Consider the following 19,277-nt stretch of genomic DNA (forward strand, 5'->3'; position numbering starts at 1 on the left):
CATGTCCTGGCTATTGTAAATAGAGCTGCAATGAACATTTTGGTACATGACTCTTTTTGAATTATGGTTTTCTCAGGGTATATGCCCAGTAGTGGGATTGCTGGGTCGTATGGTAGTTCTATTTGTAGTTTTTTAAGGAACCTCCATACTGTTCTCCATATTGGCTGTATCAATTACATTCCCACCAACAGTGCAAGAGCGTTCCCTTTTCTCCACACCCTCTCCAGCATTTATTGTTTATAGATTTTTTGATGATGGCCATTCTGACTGGTGTGAGATGATATCTCATTGTAGTTTTGATTTGCATTTCTCTAATGATTAATGATGTTGAGCATTCTTTCATGTGTTTGTTGGCAATCTGTATATCTTCTTTGGAGAACTGTCTATTTAGGTCTTCTGCCCATTTTTGGATTGGGCTGTTTGTTTTTTTGTTATTGAGCTGCATGAGCTGCTTATAAATTTTGGAGATTAATCCTTTGTCAGGTGCTTCATTTGCAAATAATTTCTCCCTTTCTGAGGGTTGTCTTTTGGTCTTGCTTATGGTTTCCTTTGCTGTGCAAAAGCTTTTAAGTTTCATTAGGTCACATTTGTTTATTTTTGTTTTTATTTCCATTTCTGTAGGGGGTGGGTCAAAAAGGATCTTGCTGTGATTTATGTCATAGAGCGTTCTGCCTATGTTTTCCTCTAAGAGTTTGATAGTGTCTGGCCTTACATTTTAGGTCTTTAATCCATTTTGAGTTTATTTTTGTGTATGGTGTTAGGGAGTATTCTAATTTCGTTCTTTTACATGTAGCTGTCCAGTTTTCCCAGCACCACTTATGGAAGTGGCTGTCTTTTCTCCACTGTATATTCTTGCCTCGTTTATCAAAGATAAGGTGACCATATGTGCGTGGGTTTATCTCTGGGCTTTCTATCTTGTTCCATTGATCTATATTTCTGTTTTTGTGCCAGTACCATACTATCTTGATTACTGTAGCTTTGTAGTATAGTCTGAGGTCAGGGAGCCTGATTCCTCCAGCTCCATTTTTCGTTCTCAAGATTGCTTTGGCTATTCGGGGTCTTTTGTGTTTCCATACAAATTGTGAAATTTTTTGTTCTAGTCCTGTGAATAATGCCAGTGGTAGTTTGATAGGGATTGCATTGAATCTGTAGATTGCTTTGGGTAGCAGAGTCATTTTCACAATGTTGATTCTTCCAATCCAAGAACATGGTATAGCTCTCCATCTATTTGTATCATCTTTAATTTCTTTCATTAGTGTCTTATAATTTTCTGCATACAGGTCTTTTGTCTCCTTAGGTAGGTTTATTCCTAGATATTTTATTCTTTTTGTTGCAATGGTAAATGGGAGTGTTTTCTTAATTTCACTTTCAGATTTTTCATCATTAGTGTATAAGAATGCCAGAGATTTCTGTGCATTCATTTTGTATCCTGCTACCTTACCAAATTCATTGATTAGCTCTAGTAGTTTTCTGGTAGCATCTTTAGGATTCTCTATGTATAGTATCATGTCATCTGCAAACAGTGACAGCTTTACTTCTTCTTTTCCGATTTGGATTCCTTTTATTTCTTTTTCTTCTCTGATTGCTGTGGCTAAAACTTGCAAAACTATGTTGAATAAGAGTGGTGAGAGTGGGCAACCTTGTCTTGTTCCTGATTTAGTGGAAATGGTTTCAGTTTTTCACCATTGAAGACAATGTTGGCTCTGGGTTTGTCATATGTGGCCTTTATTATGTTGAGGAAAGTTCCCTCTATGCCTACTTTCTGCAGGCTTTTTATCATAAATAGGTGTTGAATTTTGTCGAAAGCTTTCTCTGCGTCTATTGAGGAGCAGAGATGCGCTGAAAAAAGGGAGGTAAAGGGCCTGTAATCAGAAAGAAACCTATTTAAAGTATAGTTAAACTGAGGGGAACTTCAAGGGCATCATCCTCAGCTATACTCATCATTTAATCGGTGGCTTATATTTTACAAAGAAGACATTGAGGTCTAAAGAAAATGTCACTTCCTGAAGGAAATACAACTAGTTCTGGCAGAACTGGAAACACAACTCAGGGTGCTCCCTCCCTGAAAGGGAGGTAAAGGGCCTGTAATCAGAAAGAAACCTATTTAAAGTATAGTTAAACTGAGGGGAACTTCAAGGGCATCATCCTCAGCTATACTCATCATTTAATCTGGTGGCTTATATTTTATAAAGAAGACATTGAGGTCTAAAGAAAATGTCACTTCCTGAAGGAAATACAACTAGTTCTGGCAGAACTGGAACCACAACTCAGGGTGCTCCCTCCCTGGGGAGTGAATGCTCATCCCTCCTCCAAGGGACTCTTCCCTTGCCCTTTCCTTTCTGCCCCATCCCTTTCCTGGATTTCTATTTTGCTTTGCCTTATGATCTCTTTTCCAGTCTCTTCCCATTTTTCCCTTTTCCTGTGTCCCTCTTGAGGGTTCATCTGAGGCTTTCACCCAGCCACCCTAGTGTCTTTGGTCTACACCTCCCACCAGCTGCCCCTCAGGGTCCAGCTTCAATTTCTGAGCATCCCATTATGAGTAGCATTGAATTTCTGTGCAGTTTCTCCTAGAACTTGGCATAGGCCTGGTCAGGGCCCTGGTCCTACCTGGTTCTTGCTGGAATGACTTTAGGGTAAACACATGACCTGCAGGCTTCAAGCTTGGTCCCTGAAGTTGCGTTGCCTGGGTTTGAACTCAGACTCCTCCACGTGCTAACTGCACTTGGGAAATTTACTTAACGTCTCTGAGGATCAGCTCTCAGCTGCAAAATGAGGTTGCTGTGAAAAGTAGATTAGATAATTCATATAGCGTGATTAACACTATTTGTCACATAGACATACTGTTTAAATATTTGCCGTTGCTGTCACAAAGTCCCTAAACAAGGAAGCACAAACCACTCTCAGCACCCAAAGTAGTAAAGTTCTCAAATATTAATCTTTTTTTTAAATCTGTGAACACTTCTAGTCCTGTGCCTTTTATCACCATTGGTAGCAGCCATTTTTGATCAAGAATTTCAGTAATGCTGGCTACGTGTCGAATACTGCTTTACCTGATTCTAGGTGATGGATGTTTAGAAACTGGTCAGAGCTGGTTATACACCAGCCAGCCTGCAGGGTGATTGCTGAGCCATCGCTCCAGGGAGGTCTGACTGCCTCCATCTTTGCAAGTGTTGAGAGTTTAAGCCAAATTTAATTTTCCTCCTTCCCTTCTTTTAACCTGTGGGATCAAATCATTTCCATTATCTTTACCTTGTCTCCTCATTATTCCTGTTGAAGCTGCTGCTTTTTCTCAGCCAGCAGAAGGAAATATTGTCAATCAGTGATGAATGGCCATCTTCTAAAAGCCAAAATGAAGTCATCTTTTGGATTTTGTTGAGGCACGTTAGTCTCTGTGTATCAATCTCCACCACCAGCACACACGCCCAGCATGGTGCTGGATACCTTGTTAGCCCCGACTTTTTCTTACTGTCTAACCCCTCAGCCTGGATGTGGGCTGAGTCAGTTGTGTATGAGCTTCATCGTCTGGGGTCAGGAAGTGTTATTGTATTATTACTGTTCTTGCTGTTGTTGTTGACGCTGCTAAGTGTCAAACTTGGACTGTAGCATCAAATCATGGGCACAAGTCCACAAACGCACGCACTGGGGCAGTGACTGCAGGATCAGACGTGTCAGCCATGTGGTCTGAAAACTACTCTTAGTATTTCCACATTTCCTTTTATCCTTCATTTTTCTGCCCATACATTATTCAGAAACCCATCAGCATTAGTTAGATGGAACATCCTGAATTCATCTGAAACTTGATCATTCTGAATAATAAAGTCATGGAAAAAGCAGAGAAGGTTCCCACCTGAGAACGCTGGTGGCAGTCGGTGTTGGGTCATGGTTAAATCCAGATCATTCTGCCTGGATCACATCCCAGCTCTGTCACTGTCTACCTGTATGAGTTGACTTGAGTTAGCTGCCTTTTCTGTGCTTCCATTTCCCTATCTATCTAGGCAGTATAGTCCTTATAATTACAGTGTTTATCAGGTTACCCACACATATTAAATGCTCAGTAAATATCACTGTCCTTCTTCTCAAAAATTACCACACTCTCCAATGGCCCCTCTTCTCTGCAGTCACATGTTGTATTCGTCTCATGTATTTAAGAACTTGAAAAAGAGCAGACACATGTATATGTATAACTGAATCACTTGCTGTACACCTGAAACTAACACAACATTGTTAATCAATTATACTCCAATATAGAATAAAAAATTTTTCAATAAAAATAAAATAAAAAGGTCTTCAGTTTACCATAATTTAGAACTCCATATTCTCATTAAAGATGACAAATCACTTACTATTCCTTTAACCACTTATTAGTACTGGAGTAAGTTAGGGCTGTAGAGTTGAAATTCATACGTCAGCCACACTTTTTATTATTAAAAATGCTGAGAATTTTAGAAGGAACATAACAAAAACAGATAGTAGAACTAAAAGCCATATCATTTCAAAGATAAACTTCATCACATGTTATTTTGTTACTTATATTCTTTCCAGTATCCACTGTACAGAATATTTTTCCTCTTTATGTTTTGCAGAAAGATAATTTATAAGGCATTATACTAAATATCACTTTGAAAAAAAAATGGTTTAATAAAAGAATCTGTGTTCAGAAAAAAAAAAGGTCTTCAGTTTAAGGGCACATTTTAGAATCTTCTAAACAATCTTAACTATTCCTTATATGTGTTAACCTCTAATGACACAGAATAATGCATTTTTAATGACATAAGTCAATAATGTGGGCTGATAGTTTTTAAAGTTTCTTATACTCCGTTCTTTCGAACTATGATGTCACTCAATCCATCTGTTAGTTTGAATTCACAGATAGAGAAATTTTGCTCAGTGCATTTTCTCTCTGAGGCTCTGGTTAATATTCAGAGCCCAGAACAGCCACAGTCAAGGGTGCTGGAGCTGCTTGGCTCTGGTTGCAGTGAAGAGTGGCTGGTGCCTAATGGACGTGGGCTGTAGCTTTTCTTGTCCACATTGGAGGGAAAGGGAGATGATTAGGGCTGGATTCCATCTTGGGAGCTTCTGCACACTGACCCAGTTACTTACATATTTGCGGAATCTATAGTCCACAAATCTCCCCATGATTCTACTCTTCTATGTCATCTGAAGGATGCTCAGTCAATATCATGACGGCCAAGCCCTCCTTGGTTCACCTCTTGGTCATATTAACAAGACTTCTGTGAGTATGGGAGGTACAGTGCAGCTCTTAAGCATTTCTAATAGGAATGAGCGAGTTCTTCTACTCACATTTGAGGGAAAAGATCGTTTCTGACCATGACCCTTCAAAATGCAGCTTTACAGATGTTGGAGAACCAGTACTTTAGAACCATCTGCGTGACCACAGACTCCTCCTTAAACTGCAGTCTCTTTAACCTCCATCCCAGTCATTTTACTGTCGTAACTCCAGCTCAGTGAGACATTTCCACTTCATTAGTTACTCAGGGAAATGGGAGTTTTCAGGCCCTGAGTTCCCAGCTTTATGGTACCATTTACCAATTCATCACCCTAGTGGCATGTGAGAAGCCGGAAAGAGAGAGCTCATTCTTAATCTCTCTTTTCCTAGAAATCTGACACATCTGAAAAATATGCAGCAAATATTTCAATCAAATGTGGGAGGGGCATTAGTTAATCTCATCCTGCAGTGCTCACCTCAGATTCTTTAGTGAGGGATTCTTTACACTAAGTAGAGGTTTCTTTCCTCTCCTCCGTGTGGAATGATTTGTTGATTTGTGTCTCTCCGGTAGGTTCTGAGTCGTCCAGCAGTGCAGGCTCGTCAGGATCGCTGTCGCGTACCCATCCACCTCTCCAGAGCTCACCGCTGGTCTCGGGCGTGGCGGCCACTTCTCCCGGCTGTGTGACCTACCCAGAGAATGGGATGGGAGGCCAGGTCGCTCACAGCAGCACCAGCTACATCCTCCTTCCACTCGAAGCTGCCACAGGCATCCCACCCGGAAGCATCCTTCTTAATCCACATACAGGTTCGTTCATTACCTCTGCTTTGGCTGAGACATAATATCAGAGGTTTATTCTTGTGTTTGAGCTTATAACTTTGCTAGCAAGTGTTCTGAAAATTCCTGGTGCGTGGGTTGTTGTGTAGGGTCTTGATTTAGGAAGAGCAGATCTATAGAGAGCTGGAATGTATATCTCTGTATCGTTATCAATATTGGTATGTAAATCGAAATACAGATACTTCCCAGAAATATCCGCTTTTCTCTCTGTCCTCTTCCTTGAGCACGGTGTCTCTCACGTATTCCCAGGAGCTAAGATAAGAAACCATGGAGTGAAGAATCAGGATGTACTAATTGAAAATTGATGTTTCTCAGACCAAATCCGTGGTTAGCTTGTTGTTGTGTCAAAAGCATTTTTGCATCCAAGATATTTCAGGAACTTGAGATCTCAGTTGGAGCAGATTCTTCACTACAGAAATTGACTTCCCACCTTAGAACTCCATGCAACTCCCACTGGGAAATAAGGAACAGCAGTGGCAAGAGAATACAGAGGGCAAGTTCTTATGTATTTTAGGGATTTTAGGATTAGACAGGTTTTGGTGGGGTTTGGAAAATCGGTAACTTCATGACTATTGTTTCTTTCATGATGAATGGCCATTTTTTTACTTTTTTTAAATTGAGGTATAGTTTTACAATATTATATAAGTTACAGGTATACAATATGGTGATTCACAATTTTTAAAAGTTATGCCCCATTTATAGTTATTGTAAAATATTGGCTATATTCCCTGTGTTGTACAGTATATCTTTGTGGTTTGTTTTATACCTAACAGTTTGTACATCTTATGTTTTTTACTTTTTTAATTTCTCCTGTGGTCAGTTAACTTCCACACTAATTTCAGAGGACCCAGAGCATTGGGCAAATAGACTGATGAACACCTGCTTCATGGGGGAAACTTCTCAACCAGAGGCAATTTTTCCATGCCTCCAAGGCCATTTGGCAATATCTGCAGATAGTTTGATTATCATGACCTAGGGAGGAGGGGCTGCTACTGGCATCTAAGAAGGTAGAGACCAGAGATGCTACTAAACATCTTCCAATGCACAGAACAACCCCTAACACAGGAAGATTATCCAGCCCAATATGTTAGTAGTGCCAGGGCTGGTAAACCCTGGGTTAGAAGGCTTGATTTGACAAGTCACTTCTCTAGAAACCTTTGAAAGAGATTGAAAAAAAAAATGAATTTTCTCAAAATATATCTGAGGTTTGGTTTAGATTACTTAAAAATGCAACGCTGGATGGGAATCTCATAAAAGTGATCTGGCTCAATCTTCTCACATGTCTAGTGCTACTAATAAGTAGGAAATTCAGAGAAGCATGACAGTAAAATAGTTACTTGAATAATTGCCACATTTTCATGAAAACATATGGCACATTCTTAAGGAATGGTGTTTGATTGAGACATTTTGAAAATGCCACAAATTTGAAGGAAAAGGAGGCATAATCATTTTATTGAAAACCATTTGAAAGCTTTCAGATTAGATACTTCTAAGGAGAATATTAGATATCTGGATCAGTGTAAGCACTATAAAGGAAATGAAAAGAAAACCAGGATCATATTCATTACTCTGGGCACAGATCAAAGTATGATCTGACTCTGTCAGCTTTAATTCTTTCACTTTTAATTGAGATGGAAGGTTTGTAGACAAGAGTAGCCACTAAGCATAGTTTTGAGTGTTATGTTTTAACCAAAATTGCAGAGTATTTCGGGAAAGCTCAAAAGAGTATTTTTTAGGGTACAGCGCAGGAATATGATTTGTAATGAAAGCGTGGATGTGTGTGTGTATGTGTATATTATCATCTATAATCTTGTTTATAGAAAAGGAAAGAATGTGCTCTTGGTGCCAAGCCCCAATTACAAATTGGAATGAGTAATTTGGAGCTGTTATTAAAATTTATCCTTTGCAAAAGGATCCTAACTAAAGAAAAGGATCCGATAATACTGTTGAACAACAGAGTTTCCCTACACACATCTCTGATCTGACAAATGCTAGACATAAAACTATCCCTCGACCAGGAGGAAGATGTACTATTCTATTCTGTGATTGAGTGGTGGGATGTAAGGTGAATTGTGATATTTCTTTTTTCCCAGAATGTGTTTATTTTTGTCAATTAAAAATATGCGTGGGGAGACTTCCCTGGTGACACAGTGGTTAAGAATCCGCCTGCCAATGCAGGGGACACGGGTTCGATCCCTGGTCTGGGAAGATCCCACATGCCGAGGAGCAACTAAGCCCGTGCGCCACAACTACAGAAACCCGCGTGCATAGAGCTCATGCACTGCAATAGGAGAAGCCACCACGATAAGAAGCCCGCGCACTGCAACGAAGAGTAGCCCCCGCTCGCTGCAACTAGAGAAAGCCCGCAGGCAGCAACAAAGACCCAATGCATCCATTAATTAATTAATTAATTAATTAAAAAAATATGAACAGAAGTTCCCTGGTGGTCCAGTGGTTAGGACTTAAGGCTTTCACTGACGTGGCTCCAGGTTCAATCCCTTGTCAGGGATCTAAGATCCTAGAAGTCATGTGGCATGACCAAAACACACACACACACACACACACACACACACACACACACGCCAGCACATATGAATGTACGTATACATCTATCACGTATCATATATATGTATGTGTATATGTATCTGTGGTGAGTCATGTGCATGTCTGTCTATCAGGCTATCTGATCACTTATTTGACTCTACTATTGAAACTGGAAATTTGCCTCCTTTGGGCTGAAGCTCATCTTTCTCTGGCATTGCTGTGTTCCCCTAGAATCCACACCTCTTACCTTTTCCTAAATACCCTCTGCCAAATATGTGGTAGGAACACTTTGGTATAAGCAACCCAGAGCATATGACTACTTTGCTTCTTATGTGAATTGCCCTTGGATACATTTCCCTGTTACCAGCACATTCATGAGCTTGTGGGGAGGAACCATACTTGGTTATATTTTTGGCCTCCCTAGAGTGGATAACAAAGGTCCTCAACAATTACATATTTTTGAAACAATATCTACTATTCATCATATATGCTAATGTGGATAATAGAGCAGCTTTTCATCCAATGTCATATATTTGAGAATGTCCCTCATATGTAAAACAATGATTGATTAAATATCTGTCTTAAGCAGTAATAAGACAAGCAATGATTTGAAATACTAAGGTGCCTGCCAGTCATTTGTCTAGTAAATGAAACAAAAATGAAATTTCCTTTGTCAGCACAATTGACCGGGCTCTTACTAGGAACTGAATATTTGGCAGCTGAAACCAACCCACTCACATACATTCTTGTGGCTCCCCAGATACAACCAGGACTTTTTATTTCGTCTGGCTTTAGACTCAGCTCCCATTTGGTCCATTTCCAACTCTAAACCTGCGTTGGCTGTTGTTTCTTTGCTTTGCAGGCATCTGGATGAGGGATTCAGAGGCTCTTTCTCAAAGTTATCCCTGGACCACATCTTCATCCTTGCCAGGCAAGCCTGGGTTTGACTCTTGAGAATGATCTTCCTCCAGCCGTCTTGGACTCAGCCTCAGTTTGGAAATTTCTAGCTGAAAGCTCATCTTTGGCTATTTTCTTTCAACTCAGTGCTATCCAGAGATGTCAACAGGTGTTGGCATCCCTCAAGTGCTCGTTAGTGCCGTGTGTGTTGTTTTGCCATTTTGCTTTGCTTTCATCTGGCAGGAGTCCAGGAGCATGAGATGGAAGAACACGCCATCTGCAGGGACTTGACTTTGAGCCGCCTTTGAGGGCTGGTCTCTTTCAAATGCTTCCATAAACTATGCTGTTTTTGTTTTTCACAGGACTTCTAGAATCGATTTATCCAAAGTGCTTCCACCTTTCGATTAAATGCACCATGAAGTTTTTGTGTGCTGTCTAGAAATGTATCTTTGCAAGTCCTGAATCAGTCTCTGCTTATCCATAATCATCAGCTCCCTAATCATTTGATTGCTCACCTTCTAAGGACTAGGAAAGGAAAATATTTTTCCCATCATCCCTTCCCTTTCTTTTTAAATAATACCCTTCTGCCGGGTACATGGTAGCAGTGCTTTGGTATTGGAAACCAAGAGCATATGATTACTTTGCTTCTAGTGTGAACTGCCCTTGGATTCATTTCCTTATTACCAGCACATTGGTAAGCTCTTTGGGAGGAGGAGTCCTACTTAGTTTCTCGTCTTTTGTTTTGCATCCCTGGAATGGGTAACAAAGCTTTAGTCACCATGCAGGGGCTCAATCATTATATATTAGTAACATAATGTCTGCTGCACATTATACACATTGATGTGAATAGTGGAGACGTTTTTCACCTAAAGTTATGTATTTGAGAGCGACGGACGCTCTGCATTCAATCCTTTTCTCTGCCCTGGCTCAGCTCACCACACTGGCTTACCTCTGTCACTACACTCTCTTTACCTGCTAACACCCATTCCAAGGCCTGCTGGACACGCTTCTGCAGTTCTGACATGAAAACCTCTGCTAAGCGGAATAGTCCTAGAGCTAGTGAGTCTTTCTCTTTTGATTTTCAGCCACTGTCATTCAAGCTAATTGCCTGGATTCAGTCGTAATTGCATCTGGATTGGTAAACAAGGTAGAATACCGAGAAGCCACCGTAGCCTGACTTGAAAACCAACAGTCAGTCATCCCGGGCCTCTTAGAAAATTGTTTTTGGTCTCTTCCCTGGCATCCATCTGACTTCTTTCATTTTCCTCAGTTCTCTCCACCATTCCTTGGTGAGCATAAGAATCAACCTTTTATACTACCTTCTCTTTCTAGAAGAACCTGCCATCTCTCTCTACCCAAGTGAATTCTTAGTACTTTCCACATGCGGTTATTTAGAAATATTTCTTTCTTCTGGTCCACAGCACAATAATAATATTTTAAACAGAGGGTCTAAAATTTATCGAAAATGGCATCTGAATATTTTGCTGTTATATTTTCACCCTAAATATGGTCAGTTTTTCACACTTCCTTAATTCTCACTGGGGTAAATCAAAAGTCACAGACATAGTAAAGAGCCTTTTCTTTTTAGTTTTCCATCCGTGTGTGTGTGTGAGCTTAGAGTGAGGTTGACTTTGAAATGATTTTATATGAAGTTGCTGTGATAATTTTTTTTAAATGTTCGGTACCTAAAATTTTCCTCTTCCCTATTAAGATACACAGAGAGGAGACAAGTAAGGATTAGAACCCCAAATGGGCTAATAGATTTTTGTAAATTGACCTTTTTTTCATCCTTTCCCAAATTGCTGGGTTTTGCAGGGAAAAAAAAAAATGGGTTGCAGATTTTAAATTCAGAAGTGTTATTTTGGAAAAAAGAACAATAATTTAAAACAATAAAATATAGCTAAAATTAAGTAACAGTGATAGGAAAACAAGTGCTTATGAAGAACATTTAAAAAAAAAAAAAAACCTCTAAATTTAGTCATTGTTCTCTGACTAAAATTCTGGCACATTTGCTTTTCCATCACATCATGTTGTGATTGGTTATGAAACTGTTGTTAGAACTCCTGTGGTTCTGGCAGGTATGTTCTTGAATATGCAGCATGTAAGGTTACTTGTTGCGTACATACACACATACATATGTATATAAATATTTGGGAGGGTACTGAAAATTTGGGGACTGCTAAAGCTTTCATGTCGGTTCCTAACTGAGCTGAAATCAAGTCCACTGCTCTTCCGCGGTAAGCACTTTGCCCATCTTTTCCCCCAGATTCTGATTCTTCTTTATTTACCAATCCTGGGGGTGATTCCACCTTGAAACACGGCCCCCACCTCTCCAAACTTCTCATGTGTTGATGAATAATTTTCAGTCACAATTGGATTTTTTTCATGGTACCTCGTTGTACCATGTACTCATTAAGCAAACTTGGATAATTCACTTAAGTTGTGTGGTATGATGGGAGGTGAATGGACCAGGGCCATTTCCTGGGTTGTCTCACTTACTGCCTTGTGTATTTCTGAATAAATTGCTTGGGCCCTCCAAACTTTGATTGTCTTGTCTCTAAAGTGGAATGAGATTGCACACCTGTGGGGCTCTTGGAAGAGAAGACCATGGATGTAAGGTGCCTGTTGCTGCACCTTCCACATTGGAAATCCATTTCTTCTCTCCCTTACCTCCTTTCTCTCTCTTTCATTTGCTGCCCTTTAGTCTCTTCCTTTCAGCTCTTTATTCCTGTAATCTTCCTGGTGGGCCTTCATTTCCTCTTCTGAAACATAGGGAGATGATACCTACCTTCCCCAGAGGCCCAGTGAGGTTCCAGTGATACTGTTTTGTAAACCATAAAATACTCCTCAAATAGTAGGAACAATAACAGTGAACCAAGCCATTATCTCAAAAGGCAAAATAATGTATATTTGCTCTGCCATGACAAGATGATTCTGCGATGGGTTTATTATGCATCACCTTCAGAATCTCTATCCCCTCCCCTGTGTACGCCTGCGTGTGAGAGAAGCGAGTGAATGCATGTGGTATATCCTGGTTGTATATATATTTTTGGAACTGATAATGATTCTAAGTTGGTGACCAGCCCAGTGGAAGCAAAACAAATATATTGGTAAACATTGAGTAACTGAATGTCGCCAGAGCCGTATAAACGGAAAGCAGCCCTTATATTTCAGTGTAAGTTATCTCGCTGGTAGCTGTGAGGTGCAGGGCAGCAAGACACAGGACTTGGTGAAGGTTGCTTCTGCACTGGGTGCCACTGTACAGATGCACTTAGCTTTGGCAAATTGCCTTGAAGGTGATGGATTCATTTGCGGCTTCTTTAAGTTGCTGTGGGCTTACGCTGCTACCTCGCTCAGCCTGATGGGTCATAAACAGTCAAGTCTTCACACTGGCAAAGGCTCCAGTGTCCTGGACTTCCCCTGCCCCTTTGCTTTAGGTTCCATTTTTGAGTATCTGTCGGAGTGGTTCTTTGTGCCAAAGGAGAGCTTGAGAAGTTTACCTTGACCAAGGTGTGATTCCACTGCAGGCCAGCCCTTCGTGAATCCTGATGGAACCCCCGCCATATACAACCCCCCCACCAGCCAGCAGCCCCTGCGAAGCGCGATGGTGGGGCAGCCCCAGCAGCAGCCCCAGCAGCAGCCCTCCCCGCGACCCCAGCAGCAGGCCCAGCCACCCCAGACGCAAATGGCAGGCCCACTGGTCACTCAGGTAAGAGCTGGTGGGAAGGCAGGGAGGGGAAGTGCTCGGAGACGCAGACTGCACCAGCCTCAGCGATGCGGTGCATCAGGAAGAGGCGATATTTTCCACGGCTGCCAGTCCCATCCACTCAACTCCATAATAAAACCTGGCAGCCTAGAGCCCTTGGTTTCAGGTTGACAGGACTTCAGCTGGAGCCTTAAGCTTAGGTAGAGATGAGGGCCCCGTCCAGTGACTCGCATGGTGAGGCATGGTACTTGGGAAAATGAATGACAAGTCTTATCTTAGATCTAGATGCTGCTTTTATGTGTCAAGGAGCCTGTACTGTCTAGGGGACTGAACTCAAGCCCATCCAGGCCGTTGTGTCACCTTGCTCACCCATTCCTAATGCAGATCAGGTGGCCTGACTGTTCATTTGTCCCTTGGAGAGACATTGGGCTGTCCTCCTTTTCTAGGGCAACACATGGAAATGTTCAGAAACCTGAAGTGTTCCAGGCAGGTTGCCAGGGTGAACCTCTTTTTTTTTTTTTTGGCCACAGTGGGCAGCATGCAGGGATCTTGGCTCCTGGGCCTGCAGTGGAAGCAGAGTCTTAACCACTGGATGGCCAGGGAAGTCCCCTGAACCTCATTTTTTTTGTTTGTTTTTTCTTACTTTTTAGTACTTGGAATATATTTTTAGACCCAGGGATCTGACCACCAACAACAACATGAAAAGTATCACAATAACTTCTTTTTTTTTAATTGAATGAAAGATTCTTTACTTTCCATAGTGCTTTACAATTTTCAAAAGTTTCACACACAGGACTTCATATCTGAGCAGCAAGCCTCCCTCAAGGCTGGCTGGCACTGGTCTGCCTGCATTGGCTTCCTATTGGTGGCTGGTGCCCCTCTCTGGAGTGCACTGAACCAGGAGGACCTATGAGGGGGACGGTGGTGTGCTTCAGATGCGATCGCCTTCCGGTGGGATTTCAACCCCCAGTATTTCCCTGTTACCTGACAAGCTTTTTCTTTCCTCCAGTCTGTCCAGGGGCTGCAGGCTTCCTCCCAATCAGTGCAATACCCAGCTGTGTCTTTTGCTTCCCAACATCTCCTGCCCGTGTCTCCGACGCCGCAGTTCCCCATGGTACTGTATCATGTGGGGATGACTTTTCACCTGGGAGAGCATATTCACTGGTTTGACTACTTTCTTGTGCAGGGCAGGCTGATGCTGGGTGGGTGCCCTGGGCTGACTGTAAGGGGGGAGGTGGTGTGTGAATGTCTCATTCTCCAAAATAATGCTTTCCTTTCTGTCATCTGTCCCATGTTTAGTGCCTCTGCAGTGGTACCGTTTTAAGAGTTTGCGAGCTAAGCGGGAATTGAATGTTCTCAGAGTTACATGTCAGGAACAGAGAGACACATGAACTTGGTGTGAGGGTTGGGAAATATCTTAAAAGCCAATATCCAGATGGTAACTGACATCACCCTGTGCTCCTGATACAGGTGTTCCCCTAGAATCCCAGTCCTCCAACGGCCTCTCATTTCTCCTCAATGTACTAGGTCCTTTTGGACAACAAGAGTGAGCATTGTCCCTGAACATCAGGCCAGGCCAGTGACTAAATACTCTTTAACGTGCAAATGAAACCCCACTGATGACACCAGTTCTTTGTGGCAGCCATGGGCAGCACAAGTCCTTCTGCGTCCTCCAGAAGGCAGATCCTATGGTTACTGCTGGTAGACCAGATGACCCTCCAGGACAGAGCCCCAAATCCTTCTGTCTCAGTGTCATCCTGAGGATCCCAAGCCCTCAGTGAAAAAAATAATAATTTGTTTCCACTGAAAGAGGGAGATACAGGTCAAACTGTTTGCCATCTCTAATCCTCAAGATGATTAAAATCTGTCTTCCCTTGTTATGTTCTCTTGGTGTTCTGAACAGAGAATTCCTTTCGTTTATTTTTTCCAAATTGTTCTCCCTCCGTCTCCCATAAGGACAAGCCTGTGTCCTATGTCTGCCACTCCCATTCCTCAGCCACTCTTGCTGACGCCCTGGTTTCTCTCCATGGCTTGCAGAGAGAGGATGTGACCACGCAGTTTGGCCAGATGAACCTGAGCCGGCAGTCCTCGGGGGAGACTCCCGAGCCCCCAGCCGGCCCTGTCTACACACCGTCCCTCCTGCCACAGCCCACCCAGCAGCCAAGCTACGTCATCGCCTCCACAGGCCAGCAGCTCCCAACGGGGGGCTTCTCGGCCTCTGGCCCTCCCATCTCCCAGCAAGTCCTCCAGCCCCCTCCCTCGCCCCAGGGATTTGTGCAACAGCCTCCACCCACACAGGTAAGTGTGCTTTTTCTCACACCTGTGACCCAGAGCTGGTTGCTGGTGCATCTTGACCTCTGTTTCCATGTAGAATATCACCAGCTCAACTCATCTCGCTCTTGTGGTCCATACTGATATTCCCAGCCTACAGGACCCGGTCTGTCGCATTCATCAGTTGTGTGAAGTCTTGGGGGCTCAGAAAGTAAGTTTAATGACGTAGACCCGTGTCCCTGGTACCAGGGGAAGTGGCCCATTTTCCAGGCTGTTTGTGCAGAGGCCATGGGAGAGCATTGCCCTCCAGCAGGATGTCAGCTCACTGGGGTGATTGCCCAGGGAGGGAAAGCCTCGGGGAAGAAAGGGGAAGGCCAGCTCCTGGGGGACTTTCATCTCTCTTTCTGCTGCTCTGGAAATGTGTTGTTTCCTTTCTTATCCGTTCATAAGCATTTTCTGGAGCTTTTCTGGGGCTCCTCTCTGAATATAAAGGAGGAAGCTAAGCCCCATCCACTGTCCTCTCCACTCCCCTGGGGAGCGGGGCTCCTGCACATGCTCACAAGTAGCCATTAATCATATTTAATTGACTTGAGCATGTAAGACACCACAGATCACTGATTTTTACTGTCTTCTCAAAGACTGATTATGTGTTACTCTTCACCACCAAACATCTCTGGGGCTCTCCTGGGTATCCCTTGCAGAATATTGCAAGTGATTACTGTCAAGATGTAAAATGCACAGAAGCGTTTTCTGGTCCATTTTCAAGGCATGTACATCCCAAGCAAATTCCATCCTAATTATGAAATATTGCATTGGATGAGCCGTTTAAAGTACAGTGTCACCTTCGTATCATTTGTGGTGTGGCACTGCCTTAACATCTTGAATAAATTATTTTCTTTTCCAGCCATGCAGAATCCTCCACCATGAAATGATTTTCACCCAGTTGTTCATTTTATTTTGAGTGATCATTAATAGTCAATCTTTAGTTGCCTTCTATGTAATGTAGTAATGTTGCTGGTAGGGTTTAAGGAGGTGTTAAAAATAATTTTGAGTTACAGGAGAAAGGACCTCATTGATATATTAATTATTTTACTAATAAATATTTACTTTAATTATCAGGGAAAAATAGTTTAACTCTTTTAGCCTAAATAGCATCTAAGTGTCACCCTTTTCTGATGTCAAAGAGAAGAGTTGGCAGAATATTTAATTGAAGACTTTTTTTAAAAAATGCCCTTCCTTGATTGAAGGAATTTCAATAATTAGTGCACTACAGGAGCAAAGACAACTCAGAGCTTTGGTGTGTCTGCAACAGAAATGCTTTCATTCCCTCTCCAACAGATTTAAAAATAGAAAGAGGGACGGAAGAAAAAAAAAGGAAAACAGATGCTCATGAGCAGTCTGGACATCTGTGAACTTCTTTGTAAAAGTACCACAGATAAAGGTATAGGATATAACCCACAGTGATTGTCAATTTAGTAAACATTTTAAAACTCAGTTACTCAATTATGTATAGTGTTGAAAAGAACACTTGAGATACAGTCCATGGGCATATATGGAAATACGTTATGTTTATGCAGAAAATGACCTATTTAATAACCTTAAAGGTCAATTTTGTCTGATTTGGGTGAATGCTTTCTGATCGCCCACTGGAAGGGTGAAGCAAAAATGTATGGACAAGGGCTTCCCTGGTGGCGCAGTGGTTGGGGGTCCGCCTGCCGATGCGGGGGACACGGGTTCGTGTCCCGGTCTGGGAGGATCCCGCGTGCCGCGAAGCGGCTGGGCCTGTGAGCCGTGGCCGCTGAGCCTGCGCGTCCGGAGCCTGTGCTCTGCGACGGGAGAGGCCACAGCAATGAGAGGCCCGCGTACCGCAAAAAAAAAAAAAAAAAAATGTATGGACAAGGCAAAGAGGGAAAATAAAATAGCCATAAAATTCACAGTTCTTCAACAGGTGGCTCCTAATGTTATTCTAAGCAGATAATCCTTGCAGGCTGTGTACTGGCACACCTCTGCTTACACTTTAAAGAAGCTGATAGAAGAAAAGTCAGAGGCCTGTAAATAAAAAGGTAATCGATTAATAAGAGAACAGGGCTTCCCTGGTGGTGCAGTGGTTAAGAATCCACCTGCCAATGCAGGGGACACGGGTTCGAGCCCTGGTCCGAGAAGATCCCACATGCCGCAGAGCAACTAAGCCTGGGCACCGCAACTACTGAGCCTGCGCTCTAGAGCCTGTGAGTGACAACTACTGAAGCCCGCACGCCTAGAGCCCATGCTCAACAAGAGAAGCCACCGCAATGAGAAGCCCGGGCACCACAAGGAAGAGTAGCTCCCGCTCGCCGCAACTGGAGAAAGCCCACGTGCAGCAACGAAGACCTATCGCAGCCCAAAATAAATAAATAAATTTCTAAAAAATAAGAAAACAGCCTTAATATAACTGACCTGAGGCAGGCAATGAAGTCTTTCCAGGTCAGGAGACATTTGATTTGAATCTTATTGGAAGTAATTAGAGTATTTTCAATCATTCTTAGTCATTAGAAAGTGACAGAAGGTGACATGAACAGTATTTTTAACATATGTCCCTTTTAAAACTGAACATCCATTTTTTGGGATACCAGCTGTGTGCCAATCACTCTGAAAAGTGCTTTGCTGGGCCGCCCCATATTTCATAATTTCATCCTCTGATTCTTTTAGGCAGGAGATCAGCAGATTTCATGACCTACCTGTGTTTCCATTAGCAAAACAATTCAAGTTAATGATCATATTTAAAACTACGTAAAAATGTGTTGTTGTAGATGACTGTTTCATTCACTCTTGTTTAAAAAGCACAAAATTCAGCACCTTAAGACAATCACCATTGTATTGCTCACAGCCAGGTCAGCAGTTTGAGCAGGACTTGGTAGCGATGGCTCGCCTCTGCACCACATGTGGCTTGACTGGGCCTGAAAGATCCCAGGTGGCCTGACTTACATGCTGCAGTGTTGGGGTCTTGGCTGGGCTGCCTCTGTTCTCCACACGGCCTCTTTCTCCAGCTGGGTAGCCTGGACTTCTCCTGGTGGCTGGGTTCTCTCCTGAAAGAGTGGAAGCTGCAGGTCTTCTTAAGAATCAGGCTTACAAGTCTCAGAAGTCATCATTTCTGTCTCATGGCATTGGTCAAAGCAAGACAGAGCCAGCTCAGATTCATGGCTTTCGGGAGTAGATTTCACCTTTTCATGGGAGCAGTAATGCGCGCGCGCGCGCACGCGCGCGCGCACACACACACACACACACACACACACACACACACACACACACACACACACACACACACACACACACACACACACACACACACACACACACAGGCATGGTGGCCGTTTTGCAATCTCCTGTACTCACATTATGTCATAAGATGACAATATTTTACGTTTCAAAATGTTACTGCATTTACAGCTCTCATTTGCTGCCATTGTTCCCTTTCTTCCACAGATGCCTGTATATTATTATCCATCTGGTCAGTACCCTACCTCAACCACGCAGCAGTACCGGCCCATGGCCTCTGTTCAGTTCAGTGCTCCGAGAGGCCAGCAGATGCCACAGACAGCACAGCAAGCAGGTACTTGGAATCCGTTTCCCATTTTCTCCTCCAACTCAGTTATTTTGCACATAAATCTCTCAGCTGTCCTCTTTGGATGAGTATCCAAGCTTGGCAATTTAAATCAGCTCATTTCCCTTCCCCAGAGAAGATAAAGGAGCATTTGATTAACTCCATGTGGAAAAGTGACAGGTCCAAGGAGGAGAAGCCCATGTCACGCCAGCATCCC

At 42.8% G+C, this 19,277-nt stretch overlaps 1 protein-coding gene across 19 annotated transcripts in view; it reads left to right on the forward strand.

Annotated features, from left to right (window-relative positions):
- ARPP21 (cAMP regulated phosphoprotein 21) overlaps nt 1–19,277 on the forward strand; it is a 182,326-nt gene that overhangs the window by 106,035 nt on the left and 57,014 nt on the right. For all 19 annotated transcript variants that reach the window (XM_060022135.1, XM_060022138.1, XM_060022132.1 and 16 more), the window contains 5 exons: nt 5,799–6,032; nt 13,031–13,212; nt 14,219–14,323; nt 15,247–15,507; nt 18,943–19,069. In XM_060022135.1, coding sequence (XP_059878118.1) covers nt 5,799–6,032; nt 13,031–13,212; nt 14,219–14,323; nt 15,247–15,507; nt 18,943–19,069 — 909 coding nt within the window. The remainder of the gene's footprint in view (nt 1–5,798; nt 6,033–13,030; nt 13,213–14,218; nt 14,324–15,246; nt 15,508–18,942; nt 19,070–19,277) is intronic.

The sequence above is a fragment of the Delphinus delphis genome, chromosome 10, assembly GCF_949987515.2.
Source record: "Delphinus delphis chromosome 10, mDelDel1.2, whole genome shotgun sequence".
NCBI classification, from domain to species: Eukaryota; Metazoa; Chordata; class Mammalia; order Artiodactyla; family Delphinidae; genus Delphinus; species Delphinus delphis.